The sequence below is a fragment of the Adelges cooleyi genome, unplaced genomic scaffold (assembly GCF_023614345.1).
Source record: "Adelges cooleyi isolate 19-005CV unplaced genomic scaffold, UGA_ACOO_1.1 ACOO_flye_CR_arks_rails_tigmint_CR_PRNA_2, whole genome shotgun sequence".
NCBI lineage: Eukaryota > Metazoa > Arthropoda > Insecta > Hemiptera > Adelgidae > Adelges > Adelges cooleyi.
Window position 1 is genome coordinate 4308183 of NW_026095860.1, and position 12950 is coordinate 4321132.

Consider the following 12950-nt stretch of genomic DNA (forward strand, 5'->3'; position numbering starts at 1 on the left):
TTATAGATTTTGTATGATGTAAGTATTTTGTTATTATTTTCAATATTAATTTACTATTTGATCGCCACTAACATACATACAAATTAATTCAAACAGATATCATAACGACAACTTAAAAATATAGATAAACCGACATGAGATAGACAATTTTCTTGACATTGATATTATGAATCACATTTTTTTATTCATAATGTACAATCATAATGAGCGTATTAATCTTCTAAGATGATACATTAAGTAAACTCTAAAAAAATTATATTTTTATTATGGTATTTAACAGTTGATAATAATAATTATTTTTTTTATTAAAAAATGGTAGGCAAAATAAGGAACATTTATAGCTACCTCGGCTTTATAATTGCCTTTATAGGTATATATACAAGGTTATGGAATTCTAATACTCATACTTGATTTGCTGTTTTTCGTGCACATAAATATTTTCATATTGGTCGACCTGTTCATTTCTTAGAGTTGCACAGTACTTTGGCAAAATCGAATTACAAAATTTTAAATGGTAGATTATGTTTAATTTCCCAAAAGTTGACAACTCATTAAACATAAATTATTATGAGTAAACATATTAATTAAGTATATTAATACTATAATACTTAATATGTATGTATAAGTATATTAACAATTAGGAAAACTCACAAGATAATGTAAAAAACATGGTAAATGTAAAAAAAAATATTAAAAAAAGCGAATAAAGAAATTGTTATTTGTACACCAATTAGGATTATGTATAAATATTAGATCATTTACATATGTATTACTTAAGAATAATATATTAGGAGTTGTAAAATGTAATTTTATAAACACCCTCGAAAGTGGTGACAAAGACGACAATATAAAAATGTAATAGTTATTTTATTTCTTTACAACCGTTTAATAAATCACATTTAACATAGTGAGATAATAATATATGCTTTTACATTAATAGCATGCGTTATATTGTTAAAATGTACGTAGTTATAAGTAGGTACACTTTAACGGTTAGTGCTGAAGTCGGTATCGCCCAAACCGAATAGGATTTTTTCAAAAATACGCTGTGAAATGTAATATGAAGTATTATTATTATGGAAACAAGAATAAAAAACCGTTATTGGTCCTCCTGATCCGATAAAATATAATAATACAACGCCTACAGGCGATATTGCTTACACTTACTATGTTAAGAATTTGGTTTGTATACTTGGATGGACAGAGGGTGAACGGCGGTGGCCGGCTCGATTCATATTTCGATTCCATTCGTTTTTGGCCTTTTTCAATTCATACGTTTAGTATTTCCAGTTAGCAAACCTAACACACCCGCCCCATCCTAACTTGGGCTCAAGTAATAATGCGGGGGTGCAAACAATAACGTTAAACGGGTCGAATTCGAAAATACATTTTTGTGTGTAGAAAACACTTTTGAAATCTGTGATAAACGTCACTTCTTCGGCACACGTAGAACCGGTTTAGGGTTTACAAAACCGTAACTCAAACTTAAAAGTAACTATTTGTTGGAGCAGCAAAGTAAGTTAATTGTTCACTTGTTGGGTTATAGATTTTAATTTGTTCGTGATACAGATTTTGGTTTGTACAATACCATTAAATAATATAGGCATAAAATATCGGTTTCGGTTATTTGTTGGGTTTATTGACGAATAAAACAAATTCGGGGTAGGGCAAAATGTAGTCTAGTTAGTTTTTCAGTGGCAAGTACTAATACCGAGTGTGTACCGGAAAGCCGGACATCAGACAGCCTTAAGCGATTTAAGGTTGAAATAATTGTTATCGATAAGTAATCGAGTCGAGGGAGGGTAAATAAAATACGGGCAATCTTTCAGTGTCTTTTGTACCGTTTAGCTGACGTTGCAGTCGTCTACGCCGCCGCTGTCTCTGATCTGCTGCTTGGTCTTGCGGCTGCATCTTCTGATCAGGCTGCGACTGCGGGGCTTGGGCCTCTCCTGCGCCTTGTAAACTTGGTCGCCGTGGCTCTTGGGCGAAGCTGGCGACTGCGCTACCGAAGTGGCCGCGGTCACCGACAGCGTGACCGGGCTCTCGGTCCGTCTAGACGCCTTGGTGTGGCTGACGTAAGCGCTGGACCTGCGCTTCAACGGGCCGGCAGACATGTCCTCCGTCGCAGACAGGATCCTGGAGAGCCCGAGGAAACACTTGAACACGTCCCGGATGTTAACGTTGTCTTTAGCCGAACACTCCAACAGCTTCACCCTGTCGAAAGCAAAACAAAACAGATAAATTAATAGACGCCAGACGGAGCTTCTACTTTGTAACGTTATTTACATGTAGATAACAAGGTTAAGGTCGACGAAATTGTGAAACCTAATATGGGTTAAAATCACCCTACACAGCAAAAATGTATTTTAAAATAGTGGTGGGACTATTCGAAAAACAAATATTCGAATTTTTTATTCGAATATTCGATCTGATTTTTCGAATATTCGAATATTTGATCATTTTCTTTGCAGGATTAATTAGATTAAAAAAAAAAATAATTAAGAGACAACTAAGGTGTCCTTGATCTATTTTTAATAATTTTTAACAAAATAAATATAATTATAACGAATTATTCTTTTGAAAAAATAAATATTATTACTTATTACAACAAATAAGATTTTAACAATTTATATAGATATATAATTACAGTTTGGTATTTCTAACTAAAATGATGTAGTAGGCGCAGCCATATTATAGTAGATCAAACAAGAATATTTCCAAACATTTACTATAACCAAATTATTTTTTTCCGTGTAAAAAAACATAACTAAAAAACCTCTTAGATTAAGAAGTTCTTTTTAGTTTTTTCGTGCGAAAATTTGAATAATAGAAAAATTCGATTCGAGGTCTCAGCTTTATTTTAAAGTATAATTTTTATAACTGTACAAATATTTTGAAACAATATCAACATTGTTTTATTTATAGTAAGGCAATGTTTTTAAAACGTCTGTATCATTAACATTTGATTTCCTCCCATTTTAAAATACTTTTACAATATTAAAAAAATAATTATAGTAATTATTAATTAAATCTTTTCCTATTAAAATGTAGTAACTAATTACTTACGGGCAATAACGCAAAAAAAAAAATGTTGTGTAATTTATGTATTCTTTACTCTGTAGAATGTTCCTAATGGTCTCCTTTTTTTTAATGCTGAGGAATTCCCGATAGGATTCTTCTAGGAGACGACATTCGGAGATACCAGTTAGGAGTTAAAAAGGAACTTTCGGAGTCATTTGTCTCTCACCTTGGACACCTCTGAAGCTGCGAGAAAAATGCGAACGCGCATTATAACTTTGAGTGATCGTCCTAATAAAATAAAGTCCAAGTTGTTATTATTATAATTTGTTTTAAAGATACAAATATTCTGTTTTATATTTTGCGATGAGTATTGAGTTATTAAAAAAATAATAATAAGAGGCATAAACAATTATTTACCGCCCTCCTGCCATTGTTTTTTTTCGAAAAAAACAAATGTAATATTAACTTTTTATAATATTAATAATAAAACGTCACACTAGTAAAAATGGCCTTGTAAATATTAAGTTTAGTTTTTTACAATTTGCATGCCAATTGTATATTCCAAGTGTGACAGGTTATAATTTGAATTATTTATAATATTTTCAATTCAATTATGGTCCTTGCTTCCGTTTTATGACGGGTGGACCCATAAAAACGTTTTAGGGACTTTGTACATAAATTTAAAATCTTTTCACTTTCTATAACAGATTTGGAATTACAATTAAGTTAATTGTGGTCTCTCCGAGAATGCAATCCTATAAAATCATCAAATAATAGCTACTTGTCAGTTAAGTAGTTAGTTTAGTACACAAAACATACTAACAAAACATTTTAAAAATTAGATTCAGTGCAATTTTTTTCACATATCAACACATTTTGAACTGGCAAACTGTATATTTATACTTGCATTGATTTTTATTACATTTTTGAATCTTTTAAAAAACATTTTTCTAAAAAAATTTACTGTCTCCTGTAAATTTCACTTTTATGTTTTTTTTTGTAATTTGATATATCGTTTATTATTTTGTTAATTGACTTAATTTTAATTAATATTGTTATTTTTAAATACGGTTTTAGCTCCTTAACGATTTAATAATGTAATCGGTAAGTGTTGACTGCAAACTGTTGTCTTTTTTAACGGATTTTAAAAACGGAGGAGGTTTTTTATGACCAATGTAAAGTAGGGTAATGCTTATTAACTGTATTGTCAGAACTCATAAGTAGATCCTTAAGTTAGTAGATATATTCGTCAAATGAACCCTAATTTATTAGGTTTTAGCTAATTGACAATAGGATAAGAGAAAAAAGCTCACGATAATTAAAATATTGGCCAGTACAGAAATTTGCTCAAATTAATCGTCAAACTGAAATGTAATATTTGTGAACGCAGCATTTCAATTAGTATGTTGTGCGATATTGTAAATTGCACCAGAAACAGAAGAGCTTTATCTTATGTAGAACACTATATATATATATATATATATATTTAGGACTAGTTGGCTTGTAGACATGTTGAGAGAGTACCTAAGAGTTTTGGAATCTTGTTTGAATTATATTCGAAAGGGAGGGGGTTGAAGTTTAGTATTTTGAAGGCAAAGCAGGATTAATGAAATTAAGCTGTCGGTATTGAACCTACGGCAAAGCACTTAGCCGTAGCACATCCACCTATGGAAAGTTTAGTTAAACAATAACAAGTGGCGGACCAGTGGCCGACGCAATAACGCTGCTCAGTGGGTTGGCTAAGTCAAGGAACTATGATAGAGGATATTTTAGTTACATAATAACGCGGTGAGTGTGTGTAGTATTTATTTAACCGAGTCGAGTCTAGACCTTACATTTTATAAAACGAGTCGATGGATTTAAAGAAAAGAAAAAAAAAACGGGTATTTTTTTAGTATGAATTAAAAATAGGTTGATTTTTTTCCCCCTATAAATCTGACGGGGCCTAACCCCCAAGCACCTGGCTATTTATCGTAGTGGTGTGGGAGAGAGTGACGATTTGTGGGTAGCTACCGAATGGTTTGATCAGCCCATAAAAACCGTCGGCTGGCTGTCGATACATTTTTTTACTCGGGAGCGTAAAACGAAATCACTTTAGTTTTATCGGCTCCCAAGTTATTCGGTTTAATAGCTCACCATAACCGCCGGCCCTTATGGTCGAAACGGTTCTTTTTTAATAATAAAAAAATATCCAGACAGGAAACCCCGGCCGGCATGATAAAACGGTTAGGTTATAGGTACCTACCACGCCTGTAAAATGTTTTATAATTTGTTACGGGCCAGGTCTTAAGCGCAAACAACCAAAAGACAGGCGTCGCCTGGAACGGGTTGATGAAAATAATTTTTCTTTTTTGGCAGTCGCTCCGGGTAGAGCCCGGACGTCCGGACCGGGACGAGCACTTGCCGGAAGTCGGGTTGCAAACGAACGCAGCGGCGTTGATATAAAAATTTTCGAGAAAAAAAAATCTAAAGGTCGATACATTTTTTTTTCTTCCGGCCAGACATTATAACTACACTGACTTGTGTGTGTGTGTGTGTGCGATGTGCCGTCTTTCAAGGCGAACGTTGACTTCTGTCCATCGGCATGTCGCGAATCGACAGCATAATATGTATAGTCTATATTGCACATCGGAAATCTCAAATCTATATAAAGTATACATACATAGAGACATTTTCATATACGCCCCAATCGCAGTTTGTTTCCAAACCAACGGATTAATGGTTATTTTTTCATTCGACAGTGCGCCTTGCTTTGCTCCTCCGGCATGCCAGTTATGATTAGTGGATTCCGGGACGATCCTATGCGCATATTTTCCGCAGAAGTCCAATAATTTAAATCACATACGGACATCGCAGAAACTTACAACGGGAAGCATATAATATAATCGAATTTCGAGAACTCGCCGACCGCCAGCTCTGATGATGACACAGCGTATAGTACGTATATAACACGGTTCACGTCACTTTGTCGTAAAGTTATACTTATAGTAAGTAGTCGCCCAAAGTCATTGGAATTTTTGACATGGCGATATAAAATAAAACACACTCATTCGAACCATAATATAATATAGTTAGGGCGACGCGGAGTAAGCAAATGGAAATGAAATGTAATTTCTTATGTAAACTTGTAATCATTTATGTAGATGTACTGGGCGATTGAAATCGAAATACAAAAATTGTTGGATTTTTCATACATAAAAAATTGCATTTACACGTGTCTCGTTTGTATACTGTTGGTCCACTCGACTGTGTTAAGTCGACTTGTCAACAAAAGTGTCGTTAACCATGATAATTCGGCGTTACTCACCTCATCTTGGGAAGCTCGCAGTACAACCATTCGGACGCGTCCTCCACGGTGACCCGCCTATAGTCCGGGGCCAAGTCCAGCTTGTTGCCGGCCACTACGATTGGCAACACCTGGTAGTCTTCTCGTTGTTCGCGCACCTCTTCGAAGTTTTGTTTTACCACGTCGAAAGACCGTTCGCACCCGACCGAGTAGACAAACAGGAAGGCGTGCGCCGTGGCAATGCTCAGCCGCCGCATGGCCGGGAATTGTTGGTCTCCACACGTGTCCAGGATGTCCACCTGTTTTGTCGACAAAACGATATAATATAACGCTTTAAAAAAACAATTATCAAACTCGTTTAAACTCGAATGGGGTATTGCATTTTTACACCAGATCTTCTTCCTTGATCCTTACCTGACTCCTTACTCCTTCTATGATATTTTACCAGTCAAACCACTCACGTGGGAGTAACCGCAAGTTGTGTAAACAGTGTAAATGATAAAACTATCAATTTTTATACTTTTGGTAGACACGGTAAAAACTATATTCACCAATCTTTGTCAATCATAGGTCGTAAAGGTTGTGAAATAAGTACAAATTGTCTTTAAAACCTTCATGAAAAACAGTTGTAACGAGTTTCTAATTTTTTTTTTTTTAACAGAAAAATAAAGACTAAACTTCAAAGGAAAATTTAGTATACACTAAACTTCAAAGGAAAATGTAGTATACAGCTGTAGAATAATATCGGCATAACTTCAAGTAGTGTTAGTATATAACTTTATCTATTTTATATTTTTGTAAAATAAGCCAGTAGTTGGCCAGAAGATGAACTACGAGTACATTATTATGATTAATGTCTAGTTCTATTTACTCAAAAGTAGTCAACGATTAATTTAATTACAAACTGTTACTATTATATTGTTATAAGTTAATTTAAATGAGAAAGATAAATTGAAAAGTCTAACTTCTTAAGCTTCTTAATAAAACATTTTTTTTTTCAAATTAAAATCTTAATCTTATTATTTCGAAAACTTTTAAAACAATTGTTTTAGTAAGAAAACTGTTTCAATTCTCTTCGAACTGCAATTATGTAAAGTTAATTTTAGCAATGAAAACTTTAACCGCAGTGTTTACGCTTTTCGGTTAAAAGCTGTTTTCTTTTAAAATACCGAAAAATATGTGCGAGTAATATTTTTATTTTGCCGTTTTTTATTTGCTGTTTTTTGCAGTTTTTAACAATTACCGGGGCCACGGAAAAGTTTTCACCGTTATCTTATATAACATATTGCACCTTAAACGAAATTTAAAATAATTGTACAACAAAAACACCAACAAGTTAATTAATTGCGTTTAAATATTATGCAGTTCGAACCTAGGTCAAGAGTTTAAAACACCACATATTCAACTGTCTTTAAGTTTTAATTTGTCTTGTGCACAAATTATTTACAGAAAATGTTGATTACACTATGTGTACTGTTCAACGGTCTAAATGTATAAACTATAATGGAAATGTGGAATAGCAGAAAAATATTTTTCTACATAATGTCATTTAATCATTTAATCGTCTCCTGTCTTTCGGCTGTATATCACACTCACTATTACACAATGACGCTTTGTGTTCCAATATGACAACACGAAATGGATTTAAGCCCCTCCGAATTGCACTGATGGATTAAAAGGGTCCACTATCTATAGGGTCCGACAGTTTTGTTAATATTGTACAGTGTATATATGCTGTTCTACAGGTATATTTGTTTGACCAAGACGGAAAAGGGTGTTTTGTCTTAGGCGTGTACGTTTTGACGATAATGTCTGTTTGTAATACGACTATGATCCTAATTAATAACCCAGTAAAGACGCCCCAGGCAGATATAATATACCCAGCTTCAAAAGATGATTGGGCTTGCGTCGCAATTCACAGTAGTTGTAGATTATTGTGTACCTACATTATAGTGGACAGTTGTTGTCAAAATTTGTCTTATTAAAACAATTGTGTTTACATTTTGGTCCAAAACATTATTGAACGGATAATATCGAGATACTGGGTATCCGGTAATATAATTTTTATCATTTGTATACTTGCAGCAAAATTATTCGTTTTTCATTTCAAGTAGTAAAATGAAGACTCCTCTCTAGGAAATCGACCCAGTAGTTCTAGAAGTATTGCACATATATATATAGAGAGAGAAATATCTTGAAAAACGTATTGCAGCTTCCCATTGAAACTTATATTTCATTTAATTAGATCATAAATTTGTACACAAATTAATAATAATATTAAATATGTCTCGAAAATTGAGAAAAGGCGCGGTGAGAATATTCTGGTAGTACGGTTAGGTTCTCTTTATTAATCATAGGACAGCAGTATTATAATGCTATTATACCCCCCCCCCCCATGTTATGTTAAGTAATTTGCGTGCAACCGTTTAAGGGGACGTATTATTTATTAAGGAGCTGGGTATAGGCAATTTTTTGCAAAATCTTAATTTATAGCTTAATTTGTAATGTGTACTTATTAGATTAGTAATAAGAATTATTTTTAGTCAGTTAATTTATTTTTCGGACTATTGCAGCATCTTTGTCAGTGATTTTAAATATTTTTTTCATCTCAACATAGTTTTCTAATTTCAAAAACACGGCCCACTGGGTGGTTTTAGAGAAAAAAATCCTATTATAAAAGTTTTAGGTGAGAACTTTTTCTATGGTTTTTTTGAAACTCAATTTTCGATAGTTGGTTTGGAGATGGAACAATATGGCATAAAGAAAGGGCATATTTTTTATTATTTAAATATATATATCTTAAAACTAAAATGTATTTTTTTAAATCTAACTCCAACAAGACACACCTAAATTTCTCATCTTTCAAACAATTTATACTTTATATCCCTGCTTGTATTGTAGACTTCAGACTATTGGAAATACAAAAGTTCTATTTTGGTGCTATTATTTTGGTTATGACGTCCCCTTAAGGAGCCCTTTTGTAATTCCTCGATTACGACCGTCGTTATAACAGTTTTGAAATGATAGCTTTAGATTTAAACATTGGTTTATATTGCCAGGTCGAATAAAAGATCACTAATTAAAGTTATAGGCGAAGTAATAATGGAAAATAAATATTCAAAGAGACAGAGCTCGCTTGGTAATGTACTTAAATTATTTATTTTATACTTGGATGTATTTCCGAATAAATGTAGATTGCAAGGAATTCGTCAAAATAACTTATATTTGAACCTAATGGTTTAGAAATCATTAAACTTGTATAGGAAATATTTAGAAGTATGTTAATCTATTTTTTTTGTTGTACAATTTTGAGTATTTTAGTATTTAAATGAGACGTTGATATGTTCAATTGTTTTACTTACGGGTTATACGTTATTAAATTAATTTTTTTCGAGCTTTCAATGATTTTTTTTTTTTGGGGGTGGGCATTTATTAAGGTTTCTGTCATGCCCCGGAGAAAGATGATAGCCTCATACTCAAGACAATCGTCTACAACATAGAGAAAGAGACAACCCGAAAAAGCAATCATTAAGATAATAATTTTTCTACCTGAAGAAGTATAAAATAACTAATGAACTTTTTTAGCAATGAGTTTTTTCAATAGGTACAATTATTACACATTTATAAAACTACGAGTAACATTATAATTAATGCGTAAATAATTATTGTCTAATATTTGTTCATAATTAAATGTTAAATTTTAAGAAATAGAAAAAAAATATTCGGGTTATTAAAACAAATTTCTTGTTAAATAAGATTCTTGATACGCAGCTACTGTCGTCTATATAAACGTGTAAGAAACTTGATATGTTTTAATTAACTTAATCACTGTCACAATAATAAATAATAATATTATTTTAAACGGTTAATAATTTATTTTTAATAGGAGGTATAAATAGGTTAATATTTTTCATAATAATGAAAATTATTATTATTATTATTTCAAATGTCAATATAAGTAATTTGCGAACTTACTTTGAATGTAGTTGATCCCACATGGAATTCTTTACTGTAAAGGTCTTCCACGGTTGTTCTGTATTTGGGGGAAAATGTGTTGAGTATAAACCGCTTACAAATGGCACTTTTGCCCACGCCAGCGCCGCCAAGCACAACCAACCTTATTCTTTCTTGGTCGACCATGTCCACTAACCCGTCAAATGCACGAGGATTACTTCATAGTGAAGCATCCATAAACATCTATATAAAAACAACAAACAACAGATATATATGTAAGAGAAGAGATAGTGCAAGTTATGTAGAGGGAAAGAGAGTAAGAGGAAGACCGAAGAAAGGATGGATAGACCGTTATTATTGTACTTAGTTATTGTTTGGTGGAATCATAACCAACACCCTTATCGTTAATTTAGATTTTAATATACTTGTTTTTCTAGTCAATTGGGATATTTATACCTAATGAATACGTAGGCCAGCTAGGAGCTTTTGACATTTTTAAGGATCTGACGTGTAAATGTAATGCAACTTTAAAGTGTTCTTTGACTTTGACACGTGAAGATGGTTTAAGTATTCATCATACACATGTGTATTATTATAAATAGAATTAAACAAATTAGAATTTTTTATTTACCTTTATTTTAGTTTAATTTCTTGATTTAAAAAAGGAATATAATTCATATTTTTATTGTTATATCTTAAGCATTGAGATAACATAATTAATAATGCATGCTATTATGCAACGTTTTATTAAAACTTAATTTAAACATTTTATAGGGCTTCCTTATATTTACATCATAGCATTAAGTTTACTAATACAATATTGTTTTCTACAATTAAATGGACTTTTATTTTTTCGACGAACCGAGCGAAGGAATGCTGTTCTTATCTAAAGATTGATTACTGAACTGGATAAAATGGATCCAAAAGAAACATATGTGACAGAACTCCTTTTTTAGCGAAGGAGAAAAAAAAGGTTCAAATGTCAACGTGTATAGAATATGGTTCGGTTGCCGATTACTTTATACCATTGTGACGGTTGTCATTAAACACTGGCGAACTACTTCCGTTTTGGTCCATTTGCGTGGATAAATTGATTCTGAAGGAAAGAAAGTGGAACGGGTGCGGTTAGATTGAAGTACGAGCAGCGCTGTTTTTTATTATACCCCTCTTTTTTTCAACAGTCATCTCATACATTTCTTCAGTAAAATGTAGTAAAAAAAGAAAGATCTTCTGATTCGCCCAAACATTCTATTACTTAGATTAATCTTAAAACTGAGGTTTTTTTTTTGTAAAACGTCGAACATTTTGTTTAAATATTTTATCATATCACCAACTCGATCTATGTAATTAAAATTATGTTCCAAATGTTTGTTATGGGATATTTACGGAACTACTAAATTAACATAAGTTTGATTAGGTTTTAATTAAAAACATATTTTTAGACATTTTTGTTTACGCCAGATAACTAAATTATCAACAGTTTATGGTTTTAATGCGATTTAATCCTGGTTGAGCATAAACCACAATCACTGTTTTGTTTAACTCGCGCTTAAGCATGGGATTCATTAAAACTCTGATAAACTTTAATATAAAATTAAAGTTTAAGAACCAATGGTACAAAAGGTTTGAGGGCATGGTTATTGTTTATGTCTGTACTTAAATTAGTTTTTAAACTTCTTAACTAAGTAAAAAAAATATAACATCGTTTAATCATTCAAAATCAAAATTATAATAAAGAAATATATAATCATTTTTGGCTGAAGAAAACGTTAAAGGAAATCTGTCAATTTAATATAGTAAATACCAAATGAATATCGTTGAGTTTTTCCAACTATATTAATAAATATATATACATATATATTCTTCACAAAATAAACTACCAAGTAGTAAATGACTTTTTTAAATCTTGTCGCTTCGTTGAATTTTTCCGGACAATATTAATAATAAAAGAATTAACTTTAATGTGGTATTCAGAGTATAAAAGATGAGAAATTTGGGTCTTCATGAAGAAAATAAAATACCTACTTGAGAATGCGAAACTGAAATCATTTTAATAACGGTTTTCGATTAATATACATTATTACTTTCATTTTATTAAATATTACACACCTAATAATATAATTTATTTGAAATTTCATTATATTTCAATGTAAATTGTTCACCATAAACAATTTTCGACAAATGACAAAACGCATTTATATGAGCTAAAATATAAAAAATAAAGTGAACCTGTAGGTATACAGATATAAAAAAAAATATTTCATGCCGCAATTCTGTATCCGAAAAAGAGAAAGATCATTTTTTCTTCAAATTACAATAATGGAGTTTTCTTATGTAAACATACAATGTCACGCGACTTTTTACTTTTCCTTATTTTAACCAATATAATTTGGACTTAAAAGTCTTAACTTTTTTCAGTAGGAAATCAAATAGCAATAAGCCAAGTGTTTGAATAATAATTCTTTGAGTTATTAAAACTGTTTCATAGTTTTAAACAAATATTTTTAATGATATGATTTTAAAATTGAGCATTTAATTAAGTCAACTTTAATTTGGTTCGCCTAATTTAATCACTTGCACGTCCCTTGCTGACTACAAGCCGAATGGTTTTTTTTAGCTAATTAATGCACATTGTAGACAATTTGATTTGAAATTAAAAACTGATTTAACAGCTGATAAAATACAATTG

General features: G+C 31.6%; 1 protein-coding gene across 6 annotated transcripts in view; it reads right to left on the reverse strand.

Moving 5' to 3' along the window:
* LOC126833707 (ras-related protein Rap-2c) overlaps nucleotides 1-12950 on the reverse strand; it is a 91582-nt gene continuing 78632 nt past the window's right edge. For all 6 annotated transcript variants that reach the window (XM_050565200.1, XM_050565195.1, XM_050565197.1 and 3 more), the window contains 3 exons: nucleotides 10283-10504; nucleotides 6329-6606; nucleotides 1-2214 (listed from right to left, as the gene is read on the reverse strand). In XM_050565200.1, the coding sequence (XP_050421157.1) occupies nucleotides 1845-2214; nucleotides 6329-6606; nucleotides 10283-10447 (813 nt within the window). In that variant the 5' untranslated portion in view covers nucleotides 10448-10504 and the 3' untranslated portion in view covers nucleotides 1-1844. The remainder of the gene's footprint in view (nucleotides 2215-6328; nucleotides 6607-10282; nucleotides 10505-12950) is intronic.